We start from the raw sequence: 17,329 nt of genomic DNA, 5'->3' as shown, positions 1-17,329 counted from the left end.
AGCCCCAAATTACTTGGAGCTTAAAGTGGACGTAGTTTATTCCATTGGGATAAACGAACCACGGTAAAAACTTCGATGTGTTCTTGATTTTTCTTCCTTGGTTGATTCATGTTGTGTGTGTGTGTGTTAGTTGTGTTTGATAGAGAAATCGATTAGGTTTGAGTTTGATTGAAACCCAACAGGAAGTATGAAGATCTCTTGATAGAGGATGACTCGTTAGAAAATCACTTCCATGAAGCAGAACATTTTGTTGATTTGATAAGAATTTGTCTTCAGCCACCAGATCAGACATCCAAACAAATTGTTAAAAATTTAGTCACGCCTACTATAACGGAACTTCAACAGGCTGGAGTCAAGTTTAAGTTGGGGTCAAGTAACAAATTATTTGACGTAAGATTCGGAAATGGGATTCTGGAAATTCCAAAACTAATAATAAGCACGAGAATTGAATCTTTATTTAGAAATATTGAGGGCTTTGAGGTATTGAATTGTTCAACCAACCACATGAATGATTACATTAAAATAATCAATCACCTTGTCAACATATTACAGTTGAAAAACAGAGCACGAGAAAAGCAGGGAAAGGAACACCAGTGTCAACTGAAATGATTCATTCTCATTGTTTGTGAAAAATGGGCACAAATAGCATGTATTTATGCCTTATGTACAGAGGATTCTAGAAGAAAGAGAATAACAAACTCTACCACTAATATTTGTACAACTCAGCAACAAAAAAATAACTAACTAAAAAGGAATGCACAGCAGATCAACACTACCCGTTTTCATCAAGAAAATGCCGAGAGCCCTTAGGTGAAGTAGTGGTGATGTCCAGCTGTACATGGGCTTCATTCTAAAAAGTATTATCATCCAATACCCCCTTGGAAGATGGAGAATAGAGGTTAACTATTCCCATCTTGAAAAGAAGAGTATTAAGCACATTAGAGGAGAGTGCTTTGGTGAAAATGTCAGCTAACTGGGAGTGGCTAGGAACATGGGCAGTGGCAATGCTGCCCTCTTGAATTTTGTTGCGAATGATGTGACAATCCACTTCTATGTGTTTGGTACGCTCGTGGAAAACTGGATTCGCAGCAATGTGTAAGGCTGCTTGATTATCACAATGAAGGATGGCCGGGGTAGGATGTGGAATGTGCAAGTCATCAAAGAGTTGGCGAATCCATGTAAACTCACAATAAGTTGCTGCCATAGCACGGTACTCAGCCTCGGCAGAAGAACGGGATACCACAGATTGCTTTTTGGATTTCCAGGAGATGAGTGACTGTCCAATGAATATGCAGAAACCAGTTGTGGACTTTCGGGTATCAGGGCATGAAGCCCAGTCTGAATCGCGGTAACCATGTAATTGAATTGGAGAGTGAGCCGAGAGGAGAAGACCCTGACCTGGATTGCTTTTGAGATACTTCAAGATTTTGTGTGCAGCGTGTAAGTGAAGGTCACTTGGCTAAGACATGAACTGACTGAGAAGTTGGACTGAATAACTGATATCAGGCCTGGTGATTGTCAAGTATATAAGCCGACCAATGAGGCGCCTGAAAGGACTAGGATCTGAAAGAGGAGTACCAGAGTCTTCACTTAGCTTGAGATTTTGATCCATAGGTAGTTTAGCAGGTTTGGAGCCGAGAGTGCCAGAGTCTGAAAGTATGTTAGGTGTGTATTTCCGCTGACATAAGTGAATGCCTTTGGTGGATCTTGCTACCTCAAGTCCAAGAAAGTATCGAAGAGGACCTAAATCCTTAACTTTGAAGCAAGTGTTCAGGAAATTCTTGAGAGACTCAATGCAAGGAAGAGAGTCGGAAGCAACCACAATGTCATCAACATATACTAATAAAGCTGTGAAGGAGTCTTTAGTCACCATGGTAAATAAACTATAATCTGAAATGGACTGTTTAAAACCATAGTTAATGAGAGAATTGGAAAATTTGGCATGCCATTGTCGTGAAGCCTGCTTGAGTCCATAGAGACTCTTGAGAAGTTTGCATACCTGACCAGGTTGGCCCTTTGTATAGCCGGGGGGTTTTACCATATATATATCTTCATCCAAATCCTTGTGGAGGAAAGCATTATTAACATCAAATTGCTGCAAGTGCCAACCCTTGATGGCTGTTATGGCTAAGAGGCACCGAACGGTGACAATCTTGGCCACGGGAGAAAAAGTCTCGTGATAGTCGATCCCTGTTAGTGTATATTAGTGTATGCCCTAGAAACCATTCGTGTTGTCAGTTTCAGAGCATTTTGTCTTGTATCTATATATATCATAAATAATAGAAGAAAGAGTTCTTCAATTCATATATGTAAATTGCTTCCTTTATTCAGTCATGCATTTAAAATAAAGTATGTATATGAATTGTCCAGATGATTCATTTAATAGGTAAATGAGTTATCGAAAAGGGTTCCTTACGGAAGCAATATAAATTTGGGCAACTATATTGCACAGTNACAAAAAACAAAAAACAAAAAATGTATTAACCATAATCCTTATTAATGTTCTAGTTTGAAAAGGATTATAATTCTATATAAAATAAGGTAATTCTATTTATTAAAACTTTATGTAAACAGTATAACCTGAGCAACAAGTTAGGCACAAATGAATTAAACAAAGTAATTGAATATCATCCTCTTTAATCTACTATATTTATCATTAATTTTAAATTATCTAATTATATTAACACACATCATTAGAATTAATCAGTTTATAAAAAGAGTTTTTAAGATAATATTATTTTTAAAATAAAATTACTTTAAAAAACAATGAAATAATGATAATTCAAAAAGGGTATTTTTTTTGTTTTTTATTATCTTAAAGAAATCCTATATATATAATGAAATCAAGACGTCAAATTGACAAATCGAACGGTCCTCTTATTTTTTTATTTAATTTTTTTTCACCTAAAAATAATTTTGTGTAGTTGGGAAATTCAAATAACGAGGCAAAATCTGATTGGAAAGGATAAAACCTTAAACAAACAGAAGTATGCTAAAACCAAAGACACAACAGGAAGTAACCCAACAAATCAAACCGTACCTTTCGTGATCTAACCTTAAAATTCATGTCCAAGTTCTCTTCTCTTCTATAAATAAACCAATAATAACTTCCCTTTTCTTTCTCTTTTAATTTTCCCATATCTCAGAATCCTTCAATTTCTACAAATTTATACAAAGTTTCCCCTTTTTTTAAGGGTTAGGGTTTTATTAGAAAATCGGGAAAAAAAAAAAAGGAAGAAGAAAGAAAATGGGACCAGAAGGGGATTCAAATTCGAATTCTAATGATTCAGTTCGTGGTGGCGAGGGAGACGGAGTTGCGATAAATATCAGGTGCGCCAACGGTTCAAAGTTTACTGTGAGAACGAGCCTTGAATCGACGGTGGAGGCTTTTAAAGCTGTTTTGGCTAAGAATTGTGACGTTCCAGCTGCTCAGCAACGCTTGATTTATAAGGGTCGCATTCTGAAGGACGATCAAACCCTTCAAAGCTATGGTCTGTTTCTTTTATTTATTTACTTATTGTTTTTGAGTTTTGATTTTTGGCATGGTTGATATGATTTATTTATTTATTGGTATGCAATTTTTATGTCAAATATGATAGTAAAGAAATATAAATTGTACACACTTTCATTTTAGTAATGTAACAGTTTTGAATTTGTAATTTGTGTGACAATGTTAGGATAAAGTTTATAGAGTGTTTGCTGTTTTTGGTTGAATTGTTAGAAATGTGAAGATTTGTAGTTGATTTGAAGTACGCGATTTAGTAGGTATGTTTATAATGATACCACAATTTTTTTATTGAATGTGGATGGGGTAGAATTGTTGTTGTTTCATTTGAGCTATGAGTTCTTTCATAATTAGGTTAATCATAAAATTATCCAATTGTTCATGAGCACTGTGAATCGTAATGCAAGTAGATTATAAGCTTCAAATTATCATATTGTTAATGCTTCTTACTTATTACCTTCCGTTTTTCTTGGTCCTTTTTGTCGACTGTTACAATTTTAAACGTATCATTTTATTGGTTGGGCTCATAATCTTTTACTGAAATGAAATGGTGTTTTAAAGGTTTGCTTCTGCCTTTTTTAACATTGCAAAAATTCTGTTTTGGCATGCTCGAACATTACTATTTTTTTCCCTTCTCTCTTGTGACTGATTTTTATTTACATATTTTTTTTGTTTAAGGTTTGGAAGCTGATCACAATGTCCACTTGGTTCGTGGTTTTGCCCCAGCTACTCCGGTTTCCTCTGCTGTTAGTGCAAATGCTGAAACTCCTAATACTGCACCAAGTGTTACACATGGTGTTGGTTCTGATGGAAGTGGGGGTCTTGGTGGTGCCAGTCTTGGGGAATCTTTATTTCCCGGACTTGGATTAAATGCATTGGGTGGGGATGACCCTGCTGGCTTGCTGGGACCTGGGAACCCAGCGATGGAACAAATGCGACAGCAACTTATGCAGGACCCCAACATGATTACAGAAATGATGAACTTGCCTCCCATCCAAAACCTGATGAATAGTCCTGAGCTAATGCGCAGTTTGATTATGAACAGTCCTCAAATGCGTGATATTGTTGATCGTAACCCGGAGCTTGCGCATATACTCAATGATCCTGGCATTCTTCAACAGACATTAGAAGCTGCAAGGAACCCAGAACTGATGCGTGAGATGATGCGAAACACAGATAGGGCCATGAGTAATATTGAATCTTCCCCTGAAGGATTTAACATGCTTAGGCGTATGTATGAAAATGTTCAGGAGCCTTTTCTAAATGCTACAACATTGTCTGGAAATGCTGGAAATGATTCAAGGTCAAACCCATTTGCAGCTCTCTTGGGGAACCAGGGTGGTGCACAGCCCAGGGATGTTTCTAACAACCCTCCTGCCACTGGTTCTGAAACAGCTACTGGGCTTACTGCCCCAAATACTAACCCACTTCCTAACCCTTGGGGCAATTCTGGTGGTAAGCTTAACTCTATTGAGACCCCATTATTTTAAGCATGCGGGACATGTCTCTATTACCATGCATCTAACTATTATTAGTATCTGGAGTTTACAATGATAATTATTTAGGTTTTTCATTATCAAAATGTCAGGAGGGACGGAAACAAATGCCACTGCAGGGTCAAATCCTGCTGATGCAATGGGACTGGGTACGGGTGGTTTTGGAGGACTTGTTCTTCCTGGTACAGATCAGATGGTTAGTGGTATGCCTGATATTTCTCAGTTGAATCAGTTGTTGCAAAATCCAGCTATATCGCAGATGATGCAGAGTCTTCTCTCCAACCCACAATATATGAATCAGGTACTGTTAATAGCAAAAATTGTTATATCATCAAAAATATATAATATGCTTTATTTGCTTCTAATAAAATTGTCTTTGAATGTTAGATTCTCAATCCTAACTCCGAACAAGGTGGCATGTTTAATTTGAATAACCAAATGAGAGAAATTATGCAAAATCCAAATCTTCTTCATCAATTATCGTCCCCTGAGACAATGCAGGTATGTTGATTTAATCACCTGGCATTGATGTGCCCTCTTTCTTTTAACATTTAGTGCAGACAAATCCATTCAATTAGACATTGATTCATTTTGTGTATATGGTATATTAAAAAGCTTGGTGTAAGTTCTTCAGTAGTTATTGTCTCTTGGTTGTGGTGTCTAGTTTAAGTAATAAATCCTTAAGCATACTAATACGCATAATATGTATTGGTTCCACATTATTATCTGATTTGATGGTTGATTTTTGTAATATTCCATCCTGATGTTAAGTTTCTGGTGGCCTTTGCCTGACCTTTCATTTCTATGTTCTTCTTGCAGCAAATGTTGGCTATGCAACAGTCAATTCTATCGCAGGTCAATCGACAGCAATCAACCCAGTGAGTTAAACTTTTTCTATTTTGTTTGACTAGGTAGTCATAAAATGGTGTTGTTTTCTGTTGCACTGATTGTTGTTACCCTTATTACTCAATATATGTTGTTCGCTTTGTTTCAGGCAACCAGCTCAGACTGGTGCCACTACAGGTACCTAAGAAAACAAGTTCACCCTTTATTCTTCGTTAACTTTAATCTTAACACTTGAAATAAAACATGTCATTTATACTCCTGGATGGCAGGGCCAAATAATACCGAGCTGGAGATGCTGATGAACATGTTTAGTGGTCTTGGAGTCGGTGGCTCAAGCATTCCAAACCAACCTGATGGTTAGAATTTAGTTACCTTTTATCGAATTCTGTGTATTTTCTTCATTATGCTTGTGCATTTCTTGGTCATCATTGAATTTATCCACGTTTTTGTAGTACCCCCTGAAGAACTGTATGCTACTCAACTGTCTCAGCTTCAAGAAATGGGTTTCTTTGACACTCAAGAGAATATTAGGGCATTGCGTGCTACTTCAGGAAATGTCCATGCTGCAGTGGAGCGACTTTTGGGAAATTCTGGGCAATAAATTGTGAAGTTTCATGGTCTTTTAGTTGATTAAAGACACATTTGAACATGGTGTTTTCTCAAGTGACAAACCGTTAGCAGGCACTTGCTGGTTCTATTTCAGGCAGGTGCATGCCGTGATAGAGATGCAAACTTGTGGATTATACACTTGTGCATACTTGACGATGTTTGCACCTGAAAATCCCTTAGCGTCATCCTAACCCTTGGCGGCTTCCTCCCTTGAAATGTGTTATGTACATAAACAGTTTTTTTCTTGCTCCTTTTATGAGTTAAAGGATATTTGTGGATTTATTCCTTGGCTATTGACTTTGTCTTGTTGAATTGTGATTACAGGTTTGTTTCTTTCATTTAATAAGAGGACCATTTTATACTCTTGGCCATAAAGAATTAAATCATTTGATATGATTTCCATTTGTATAAATTCTTCATAAACTGCTGAACGTTGAAGGTTGAAGAACCCTCCCTCTTAACCCTAAGAAGTTGATTTAGCGGTCAAGGAAGTTTATTCCTTTTATTGAGGTCTTAGGTTTAAACCTTGAGGTCATCTACCACTTTGTGATTTACTTGGTCTTTTAAGCTTGTAAGGTGTTCGTTGGACCTTAGAAATTAGTTAAAGTGCGTGCAAACTAGTCTGAATACCCTGTTACAAAAAAAAAAAAAAAAAAAAAAATCTTCTCTCATTGATTATTTAATCACAAGTGTTATAAGCAATGTTTTAAAACCCAACTTGGCCCAACCGAGACTCGAAAGCTTCACCAACCAGGTTTACATTTTTCCTATTCATCCAAAACCTTAGAATTTGGGATGATGATCAGTTTACAATTGAAGGCCAAGATGTTGGGGCTTTTGAAGAGCAAGTGTTGCTGAGTGCAATGGTGGCAATAGAGTTGATTTTTTATGAGCAAATCGATCAGAAATCCAAAAAAATTAGCAGTGGTGACAACTGACGATTAGCTAGGCTAACGGAGGTGGGGCGAGGTGGGTTTTCGTCAGGAGGAAGAGGGGAGTATTTTCGGAGTGATGGGGAGGGTTGTCGACACCGACATCGATGAGATTTGCCTTGGAATGCGGATGCCAGCGTTGATGAGATCTAGCCGAAATCGAACCAATATCAGCCAGATCTTGGGTAGATTTTCAGGAGAATGGGCACAAGGGACAATTGAGGCTGCATTTGGGGTGTCGCCACTGCCAACCAGTCGTCGGTCGATTTGTATTTGGGGTGTGTCTGCTAAATTTCAAACCTATAGGGACTTAATAATAAATGTGTATTTTTTAATTTTAAAAGTTTTTGTTAGCTGGTTTGACTGGCGGTCAAACTAGTCAACTTGAGACCCAGCAACTTTGCCCGGTTTCACTCCAGGTTGGGTTTTAAAACATTGGTTATAAGATCACGTGGTAATGTGAAATTTACATCCTTAGTTATATTACCTAGTTAGTAAATACGGGTATGACAAAAAAAAGGATACGGGAATTTTATGGGTATGATATGATAAATGGTGAAAAATACGTCTGTAAAAATTTGGTTATAAAATTTGGATACGGAAAAAATACGATACATGTATATACGGGTTTAATACGACACATTATCAATAATACGTTTTGAAAAATACAGCAATATCAATCTAATTTTAGCACTTTTCATGGGCCATTTGGTTAGAATCTATACAGCATTTCAAATATACGGGTACGGCAAAAAAATGGTATTGGAATTTTATTGGTATAATACGGCAAACGGTGAAAAATACGTTTGTAAAAATTCAACAAAAATTTGGTTACGGAAAAAATACGAAAATAATACGGCTAAGACATATAATTCGCGAATAATACGACTAAACTGATAAAATGCGGCAATTCGTGAATAATATGCCGAATTTTCTAACTAGACTTTATACCATAACACAAGTTTCTATTTGTAAAACAATTTGAACATTTCTTTTAAACTCAATAAATGAACTTATTATTCACATTCTAAAAAATATACTAAATATAACTTATTTTATTTGTATAAAACAATCACTTAGTGATGATTAGAGCCCTTTAATTTTCTTCCCAAAAATAAAAAATGACAACAATAATAAAAGGATAAAAAAAAAAAGGTAGCCAATAAATGAATAAAAAACAGTAAATCTTAATAACCTCTCCAAATTGCGCCAAAAATAGGGTTTTTAAACTTTACTGAGGGACTAAAAAAACAATTAAAAAAGAATGAAGGACTAAATGAAATTTACATAACTTCTAGAGGAGCCAATATTTCCTACTTTTGAAACGAACCCCTCTCCCTCTCTCTCTCTCTCTCTTTCGGTCTGAGCGGTTTCAATGAGCTGAGCTAGGTAATGCCGCTTCCCATTCTGCTGTTATTCCATGTTTTCTTCATTACTTATCTTCCTTCTAACTTTAATTTGTTTAATTACTACTTCTTTTACTTGTTTTGTGCAAATTTTTAAGTATAATACATCAGCAAATCTTTATTAAATTGATAAATTTTCGATTGTTATTAAATTTCTGCGCTTGCGTTTGATGGGTCTTGCTTGTTTCACGCAATTTACATAACCCATGTCTCAAAATTTTGATTAATTCATGTTGTCAATTCTGGGTGTTGTTTATTTATTATTTAATTATTTTGGCTATATTTTAATGAATTCAAGTGAAAGATCACTAAACGGTGAAATAACAGTGAATCATAAGTGTTTTCATAATTATTTTTTGTCATTTGCTTAGTGATGTTTTGGAATTTTATCATCATTTTTTAGTTCTTGCATCACTTGAGTTTGAATTTGTTGTAAATATGAGTTAATGATCTTTGCTTTGTGCTGCTTTTTTTAATTTTACCATGAATTTGACGAATAGAAGTTGACTTCTGTACTTTGTGGCTTGTGGCAAATGCACTTGTGATTACCATTGATTTAATCTCTCATACGTAACTACAGATTCTCTGAACTTCTTTAGCAGAAATCAAATTACATCAGATGGTTCAACAAACAGTAGATTCTAAGTTCAATGAATATGGGCTGGGTAGTCCTGAAACTAATTTGCCCACTCGTGATAAGCAACAGCCAGTTGCTGTAAAGAAGACAGCATTGAGAGAACTGCAGAATGAAAACAGAATCGTGGTGCCAAATGCTACTGGAAATTCTCCATATTCAAAGGATAGAGGACCTGTTAATGATGCCATTAAGGTTTCTGGCACTAAGAGACCATTACATGATTCCCCAGTAAGCCCCTCAAGAGACCAATCACTGAGCAGCAATGCTACAAATGGGCATCTTGTATATGTTCGTAGAAAATCTGAAACAGAATTGGGAAAGATCAGCATGTCTGACAGCACAACCATTAGTACTGATTGTATGCACCCAAAGCAAGCTGGTCAATCTGACCGCATCCATCAACAACCCCAGATAAAGGAACCAAAGGCTTCTTGTTTTCCAGCATTTGCACCTTTACCAATGACTTCCTTCATGAGCTCATCTGGAAAACCATCAGTTCCTCAACTTGGGAGGTCTGTTATGAAATCTCCGGCAGAATCCAATTATCATCCTATTGGTTCTGCTTCCCTCTTGGATGATCCAAGGCAAATAAAAAATATGCTCTGGGAAGAACGTTATCATCAATTACAGATGCTGTTGAAGAAATTGGACCAATCAGATCAAGAGGAATATGTGCAGAGTATGTTGTTATTTTGCAAAAGCCAACTTATTTTGCTCTATTTTGCTTCTGTTAAAGTTTTATAACACTGATATACAAATTGGTTTCTGTGATTTCACAAGTGCTTCGGTCACTTTCCTCGGTTGAACTTAGCAGGCATGCTGTTGAACTGGAAAAGAGATCAATTCAGCTTTCATTGGAGGAAGGTGATTCCTCCACAGCCCCCGCGCCCCCCCCCCCCCCCCCCCCCCCCCCCCCCCCCCCCCTTTTTCTTATTCTTCCCTCTTCCCTTCTTCCTTTTTTTATTTTTTTTTATTTTTTTTTATATATATATAAAAAAAAATTTGGAATGGTGTGCTTAAAGAATCTCTCCTGATTTGAAATTATTGGATGAAAATTGGTGTTTATGTATGGTTTTTGTAGTTAAGTTCTAGATGTATGACTCATGTTCTTGCATAACTTTTAGTGGGAGATCTAAAATAATGTGCAATTTTGTCAACTGACATGTTTGTCTGATTGCTTTGATTATAGACACGGTTTTGCTATTGTCCGTATTGTGCATATCCATCCCATATATCCTCTGCTACCTTTCAGTAATCTGAGACAACAGAAAGCAATACAAGTTTTGCTCATTTCTTTTTGCATTATTGCAGCAAAAGAAGTCAACCGTGTTGCAATGTTGAATGTGTTAGGAAAATCTATCAAGAATCTGAGAGAACCATTGACACATTCAGACCAGCCAAGCAAGTAAAAGACCATGAAGATGAGACAGTGTTTTCATCATTCTTGTCAAGGCCGAATGCACTCACTGATTCATGTTTTTCCCTGTATTTTATGTGGTGGTTGTCTTCTCTCAAGTTGGCTTTATTCACTGTAATATTCTACCTGGGACTTATTTTCCTCACTATTGTCAAAAGCTGTTGACATTATCGAGTTCCAACTTTGTTGACTGTCATATAGTGCTAAAATGATCAATTGCTCAGCTTTACTAATTCTAGCCATTCTGTTTAAATTTCCCTGTTGTATTAGTTTTCTGTTTTCATATTGCCAAACTTTTGCTAGGGATTCTCTTCATATGTATAGTTTTTTGGTTTATTATTAACAAATATATTATTCGTTTAAGTGTTTGCAAAAGCAATCGAGAAATTTGGCTGAAAAGGATTTGGTAAAGAATTGTGATCATTGTTCTTTCTATCTTTTAGTAAGTTACTTTTTATCTTGATATAGTGCTGGCTCAAGAATAATAGGTTTGTATTAGTAGCTATCCAAATTTTACAGGAAGTTTGATGTGGATATTTGCTCTCATTTGTAAGTTGCTTAACTCCAAGCCCTTGATATACAACGAGGAAGATGATCATTTGGGTTCAATGGCACATTCTCTTGCCAAACAAAGCAAAGAGTGATAACAATGAAATGATTTCCAAGTTACAGGTTTCTATCAGCCTCAAAAATCACAAGCTGAAAAGCAATTTTCTATGGGTTACAGAGTGACCTTTTAACATTCTAGCATGTGTGTGCTACTTGGAGAAGTAGTGGGTATCTTTCAATCACATTTTGCTACCCATTACCTTCCCAAAATGAAAGCAACAAACAATGACCCTGTTGTCCTAAACTTCAGGAAATCTCCACGTTTCAAGTAATTAACCAAAAGACATGCCTCTTCACAACTTGTCTTTTGGTTAATTAAATTATTTGTCCTGTTTAGTAATTCCATTTATTGGTACAATGAATAGATTAGTGGGTGCATGCATATAGCTCCACTATTGTCTTCCACATTAATTACCATTAAACCCTTTTACACCCTGTAATATTACCCCTGAACCTGATCTAATTCTTATGGATAACCATCACAATGCACCAACTGAAAAAAACTGCCCATTTCAAAAGCCTTTTGTGTCTCATCTGAAACAAATAACCGCTCAAACTACAAAAGCAACACTCCCATCATTTGTTACATTTTTTTTTTTTCTCTTTTTACAAAATTTTCACTCTCAGTGATGACCAACAACACAGTTTCCGACCCCGAATTTCTCTTCTCATCTTCTCCATCCCACCAGATCATCACAAACTTTGCTTCTTCTCCTAGTCCTGATGCCAACTACCATCAAAATCCCCGCAAAAAACGGTCCAAAATGATCAAGATTGATCCCAGTTCTATTCCATCTTGTTCCACTAGTGTTTCTAGGCCAAAATATGCCAAGAAACCTGACCCTGGTGCACCACATATCACCAGGCCTTGCAGTGAGTGTGGCAAGAAGTTTTGGTCCTGGAAGGCACTTTTTGGGCACATGAGGTGCCACCCTGAGCGCCAGTGGCGGGGCATTAACCCTCCCCCGAATTTTCGCAGGCCAGTTTCACCGGTTAGAGACATAAGCAACGGTTTGAGCACAATGACAGTGGCTGACCATGAGGTTGCAGCATGTCTTTTGATGTTGGCTAATGGTGACCAGGGTGATCAATGTGGTACTTCCAGTCCTTCACAGGTGCTTCTTCTTCAAGACAATGATGTCAACATGGGGAGTTTGAGTTGCACAAGGTTCGAATGCAATAGTTGCAAGAAAGTGTTCGGTTCCCACCAGGCCCTAGGAGGACACAGGGCTAGCCATAAGAATGTGAAGGGGTGTTTTGCCATAACAAGAAGCGATGGATGCGAGATCGATCAGGATCAAATTGTGGAGGATGAAGACAAGAAGATGATGATGTATTTGGGGCACCAGTGTAGTATTTGTTTGAGGGTGTTTTCAAGTGGACAGGCACTTGGTGGACACAAGAGGTGTCACTGGGAGAAATGTGATGATCCATCACAAAATCAAGGCCTTAATAATCTTCTGGACCTCAATTTGCCTGCCCCAGTTGAAGATGATTCTGCCTCTTCTTCTTATTCTTCAAGCCTCACTCTAGACTTGAGGTTGGGCCTTTGAAGTGTTTGATTCATTTGTTAATTGATATGTGACTTTTAAGCTAGATAGGATTAGTATATATCTACATAATATTTATGTACTTGCATCATATATAACTATATATTATATATTTGACTTAGAATTAAAGCATTGTTACTTGCTGGCACCATAATTGGGAGACCAAAGTATAGTTGTAACTTGTGATGACTTAATAAACTACAGTCTTAATTTCTGAAATTATATCATATTGTTAGCTTCAAAAGATGTGTGATGTGTATATTGATATTTTATTAACTGATGACCCTGAAACCTGATTATGATAAGAATTCCAACTCCGGAATCTTAAGCAACAAGGCATGTGAGCAACTCCTATTTGATTATTTTACTGATACGGTACTGCGTCCCTATTTGTATGCAGCTACTCGTTTTTATTTTCAGAATATTGACTTCCAGCTATATGTATGTGGTCCTGACATATGCTTAGTTCAGTAGTCAGGTTCTATGCGGCGACTCGATGAATAACTTGGTGCTTGCTGATCTGTTGAGAATCTGTAGTTTAGGTATAAGATTTGCAGGCCTTGAATAAAAATCAGTATAAGTAATATTCCATGGACTATTATAAAGTTTCAATAATGGCAGAACATGATAAGCAAGTTCATTAATAAACTTTAAAGTGTTTACTGTGTAGACCCTCTTGTGGATTAGTTGGCTTCTGAGTTTTGCAATCTGACTACCAATAAATGAACATAACTAATTATTTAAAAGCAATCTTAGAGCTTTTTATTTCATGTTGCAGGTATAATGTTGCATAATCTTCTAATGATCCAAGGCTGCATTATTGTAATGGGAATTTCTGTAGACCACAAGGAGTGATGACACTCAAGTACACATATGTCTATGTGCTTTTTTTTTTTTTTTTTTTCAACTTCTTGTTATAAAAAGAAAGTATTGTTCCTTTATATCATCATGTATGGACCTTGATTTGATATTTTATTTAACTTTTTTGATCAAAGTTTCATTTAGCTGACAATATCCTAACTCACATAATGGTTTATAATATTCAAGAGATTGACTGGATTATGAATTTTCTTCAAGGGAAGCACTGAGAAAGACAGGTTTGATGTCACCTCTTACGTATTGTTTTCAATTAAAAAAATAATCCTTATTGAAAACAAAGTTTTATGTTCTCATACAACATGCGCTCCAGAAACACAATCAAACAGAAGCACAAATTATTACAGTGGAGTTGGTTGAGTACATTTTACGCAGCTTCTGAGTTCTGATGAAACAGAATGTATGGTTATGGTTCAACTGATAGATTTTGCAGGAATTTGGCAACTCAAATACAAGGATAGCAAATTTACAGTTAAGATTTCGATGCGGAAATCTTGAATCGTTTGAGGAAACTGTCTGTCAATTAGACTTGAGGACCTCATTGTGAAGAATACATCAAGTTCAGTAGCTTGCATTTTCATCAAGAAAATGAAATGAATTACTGATAACCAACCTGGGAACAATTACTTGATTTGGGTGCAATTCTTTATAATAAATAAGTTTAAATTTAGCCGACAATTCTGAAATTAGAAGAGATTAACAAATAATAATGCTGGCAGTTGGTGCGCGTTTTCTGCAGGGAAGCATCCGAGGAAAGCTGTGATGGTTTGTAAGGATTTCGAGATTGTGCAGAGGAAGATTATGTCATCTATTATGTAATCCTTCCAATTAAAAACTCAAAATCTAGTACTTCAAGGTTCTCATTCTGAGTGTAACCAGCAGCTTTCATGTTCAATATTCATATTATGCAATGGCTCTTTTTATATATTATTGTGACCTTAACCAGTTTTGTGATGACACTTGTTTTGGTTCGAATCGATTTGATAATCCTGAAACTCCAATGGGCACTCTTGAACATGATAGAAAACTCAAGTCACTAATCATTGAAGGTTCACATGGAGGCGATGTCACTGCAAAAACCTGCAGCACTTTTAAATAATTCAATGCATTGAAAGACTAATAAATATTCAGAATTCCCATTAATATTATATGGTATGTCACGCTAATTCAAGCCCTCAAAGGTTATGTTGGTGGCTTTTGCAATTAGTGCTGGAATCAGAAGTTGTGCAATGCATAACTTCCTAGTTCTTCTGGCTCCAGTGTTTGTAGCACAAGCTGGCAAATTTCGAATGACCAATGACCTCCAAGAACCAAAGATTCAGATCATCTAAAGAAAGATATGATAGACATTACTTAGAATTACAGTTTATCAGTGGATGTTAATGGCAACAGGCAACCTTAATGGCCAGATTCTTCATGTCAGAAAATCATGAAAGTATGTTAGTCATACACAAGAAGTATGAAACTTTTAAGTTGTTATTTGGAATCTTGTGTGATGCTTATATTCAATGAATCAGGTGTTGATATCCTGATTTTTTTATCTTTCAACACCAACTAGCGGTAATCAATGTGATTTTGGATGTCGAATAAAAAGAGAGTTATATTCAATTCACCATCTTCAACTTCATAAAATCCTTGATAATTTGATTTCATTTAGCAGCCATTGACTCTAGTATCCACCATTAATCTAGTTTTTGGTACACCAATCAAGACTGTGAATCCGCAGAACAAGAATAAGTCTCTTCCTCGTAAAAATACCCAGCTTGCAACACTAAATTTTTTCTATGTACTTTTTTTACAGCATCCATTGTAGCTAGCTTACCAACTCAAAACTCTGCTCGCGTGCAATGTTTAATGACATCATTGACACCTCTGTTTCTGGTTTTGATAAAACTCTACACACATTAAATCTTTGCCTCCTGTCCATTTGATAGCAACATTAATGTTTTTCTATGTAGTTTTTTTTTTTTTTTTAAAGCAATAATATTAATCTCCGAATCTTTAGATACAGCTCAAAAAGTCAATGAATCTTCTTTGATTCTATATTTAACAGGTTCTGTGGATTATGAATCCTTCTGGTATCTTCCCTTTGATTCAATCAGCTGATGTTATCTGATTGAAAACAAGTTGTGAGTTGTACACTTACCTTTATTGTATATGATATAAGCAAATTTTCTACTATAGTTCTGAGGAAGGTAATAGTCATCGATTCATGCTTAAAAATTAATATTTCGACCTAGTAGAAAGTTGTAAATTATTTTCTTTGATAATGAAATCGAGGATAATGAACGTGATTAACAGATAAACGACACACATATATATATTTATTTCATATAAAGTTTTGACCTGGAAAGCAATAATGCGTTATGCTTGGGCGGATGTATCAAACCATCAAGTTTGATGAAGAGAAGAAATTAAGGCTCCACAAGTGAAGGCTGCACTTGTATGTAGAATATTGTAAGATGTGACTGTTTGAAAGCTCCATTTCTGCAGAATTAATAAACAGACTTTGAACTATTCCATGTCAACTCTGCCTTAATTCATCTGGTCATCACTTCCTAGCTCATCTGATAATTAATCTTCCAAAAGGCTGAGATGGTATCTCCAACATGATCCCACATCAGATGTTCTCTCATACTTCACCTGCTCATGCCCGACAGCATTAAAAATAAACTCCATTGACCACTCCTTGTAAGTATGACTAAATATATGTATTTAAGTGGAAGAATCTCAATTAGAAGTAAACAAATCCTTTGGTATCTTGCCTTGAATCTATTGGCTCGTGTAATCCACAGCCTTATATATTAATTTTTCCAGAAAATTGAGTTATGACATAATCAAGACTATTAGCAGCATATAAAATATAGCCTCGCCACCCCAATATATTATATTAATAATTCTGGTGAATGTTTGTGTTAGGAAGCAACATTTACGTCATTGAAAAAAAAAAAGGGTTGGAAATTTAAGCACTTCAAGAGTCCTTTTCTGGAGTTTTCACTGTGTAGTTAAAATTAACTTATTGTTTTGATTCTGTGCATTCAAAACCTGTTGAAGGTTGAACCTATTTTTGTAACTGCAAATATGGTCATGGTGGAAGAATGGAAGAGCTGCAGCATTGGAAGAAGAAGAATGGAGGTTGCAGCTTGAGGTCGTAGCATAGAAATAAGTCCGCCGTAGCGAGTATGCGAGATCTCTTAAAGTGTTTCAATTTTATGAAAATATCTGTTTTAGGAGATAGGTTTTTGGGAATATTTGTTCTTCTTAATTAGGATTTTATTTTGAGTTAAAATCAATGTTTTAAAACCCAACTAAGGATGCAACCCGGCAAAGTTGTTGAGTCTCGGTTTGACCGGCCGGTCAAATCGGGTGACAAAAATTTTGAAATTCGGTAAATACACCCCTAAAAAGTTGTTAAATCCCTACAGGTTTGAAATTTAGCCAACACA

At 36.1% G+C, this 17,329-nt stretch overlaps 4 protein-coding genes across 6 annotated transcripts; 3 read left to right on the top strand and 1 right to left on the bottom strand.

The window, feature by feature from the left end:
* Nucleotides 1-850: 850 nt before the first annotated feature.
* On the bottom strand, nt 851-1,873 carry LOC116112821 (uncharacterized mitochondrial protein AtMg00810-like). The gene is made up of 2 exons (XM_031398938.1): nt 1,477-1,873; nt 851-1,398 (listed from the first exon to the last, which is right to left on the bottom strand). The coding sequence occupies exons 1-2, from the start codon at nt 1,871-1,873 to the stop codon at nt 851-853; spliced, it is 945 nt and encodes a 314-aa protein (XP_031254798.1).
* Nucleotides 1,874-2,981: 1,108 nt separating this feature from the next.
* LOC116112840 (ubiquitin domain-containing protein DSK2a-like) lies at nt 2,982-6,842 on the top strand. The gene is made up of 8 exons (XM_031398961.1): nt 2,982-3,491; nt 4,184-4,960; nt 5,094-5,302; nt 5,389-5,502; nt 5,821-5,879; nt 5,996-6,024; nt 6,117-6,203; nt 6,300-6,842. The coding sequence occupies exons 1-8, from the start codon at nt 3,248-3,250 to the stop codon at nt 6,446-6,448; spliced, it is 1,668 nt and encodes a 555-aa protein (XP_031254821.1). The 5' UTR covers nt 2,982-3,247; the 3' UTR covers nt 6,449-6,842.
* Nucleotides 6,843-8,713: 1,871 nt separating this feature from the next.
* LOC116112839 lies at nt 8,714-11,198 on the top strand. Of its 3 annotated transcripts, none has more exons than XM_031398958.1 (4): nt 8,714-8,777; nt 9,397-10,110; nt 10,212-10,295; nt 10,743-11,198. In XM_031398958.1, exons 2-4 carry the CDS (start codon nt 9,414-9,416, stop codon nt 10,838-10,840), a joined length of 879 nt encoding a protein of 292 aa, XP_031254818.1. In that variant the 5' UTR covers nt 8,714-8,777; nt 9,397-9,413; the 3' UTR covers nt 10,841-11,198. The 3 variants fall into 3 exon arrangements, with proteins under 3 accessions (XP_031254818.1, XP_031254819.1, XP_031254820.1); XM_031398959.1 differs by having other exon boundaries at nt 8,715-8,777; nt 9,375-10,110; XM_031398960.1 differs by having other exon boundaries at nt 8,754-8,777; nt 9,394-10,110.
* Nucleotides 11,199-12,073: 875 nt separating this feature from the next.
* Nucleotides 12,074-13,010, top strand: LOC116112838 (zinc finger protein ZAT3). Its single transcript, XM_031398957.1, has one exon. It carries the CDS (start codon nt 12,087-12,089, stop codon nt 13,008-13,010), a length of 924 nt encoding a protein of 307 aa, XP_031254817.1. The 5' UTR covers nt 12,074-12,086.
* The last annotated feature ends 4,319 nt before the right edge of the window (nt 13,011-17,329 follow it).

The sequence above is a fragment of the Pistacia vera genome, unplaced genomic scaffold (genome assembly GCF_008641045.1).
Source record: "Pistacia vera cultivar Batoury unplaced genomic scaffold, PisVer_v2 Contig67, whole genome shotgun sequence".
NCBI classification, from domain to species: domain Eukaryota; kingdom Viridiplantae; phylum Streptophyta; class Magnoliopsida; order Sapindales; family Anacardiaceae; genus Pistacia; species Pistacia vera.
Note: the sequence above shows the minus strand (reverse complement) of the source record. Positions and strands in the feature narration are given on the sequence as shown.

Coding starts and splice junctions, on each gene's coding strand:
- LOC116112821 (XM_031398938.1), bottom strand. CDS start 1,873: ATGGTGACTAAAGACTCCTTCACAGCTTTATTAGTATATGTTGATGAC. Junction 1,399..1,476: donor TTATTCAGTCCAACTTCTCA/GTCAGTTCATGT, acceptor AAAGCAATCCAG/GTCAGGGTCTTCTCCTCTCG.
- LOC116112840 (XM_031398961.1), top strand. CDS start 3,248: ATGGGACCAGAAGGGGATTCAAATTCGAATTCTAATGATTCAGTTCGT. Junction 5,503..5,820: donor CGTCCCCTGAGACAATGCAG/GTATGTTGATTT, acceptor TTCTTCTTGCAG/CAAATGTTGGCTATGCAACA. Junction 5,880..5,995: donor AATCGACAGCAATCAACCCA/GTGAGTTAAACT, acceptor GCTTTGTTTCAG/GCAACCAGCTCAGACTGGTG.
- LOC116112839 (XM_031398958.1), top strand. CDS start 9,414: ATGGTTCAACAAACAGTAGATTCTAAGTTCAATGAATATGGGCTGGGT. Junction 10,111..10,211: donor TCAAGAGGAATATGTGCAGA/GTATGTTGTTAT, acceptor TGATTTCACAAG/TGCTTCGGTCACTTTCCTCG. Junction 10,296..10,742: donor TCAGCTTTCATTGGAGGAAG/GTGATTCCTCCA, acceptor GCATTATTGCAG/CAAAAGAAGTCAACCGTGTT.
- LOC116112838 (XM_031398957.1), top strand. CDS start 12,087: ATGACCAACAACACAGTTTCCGACCCCGAATTTCTCTTCTCATCTTCT.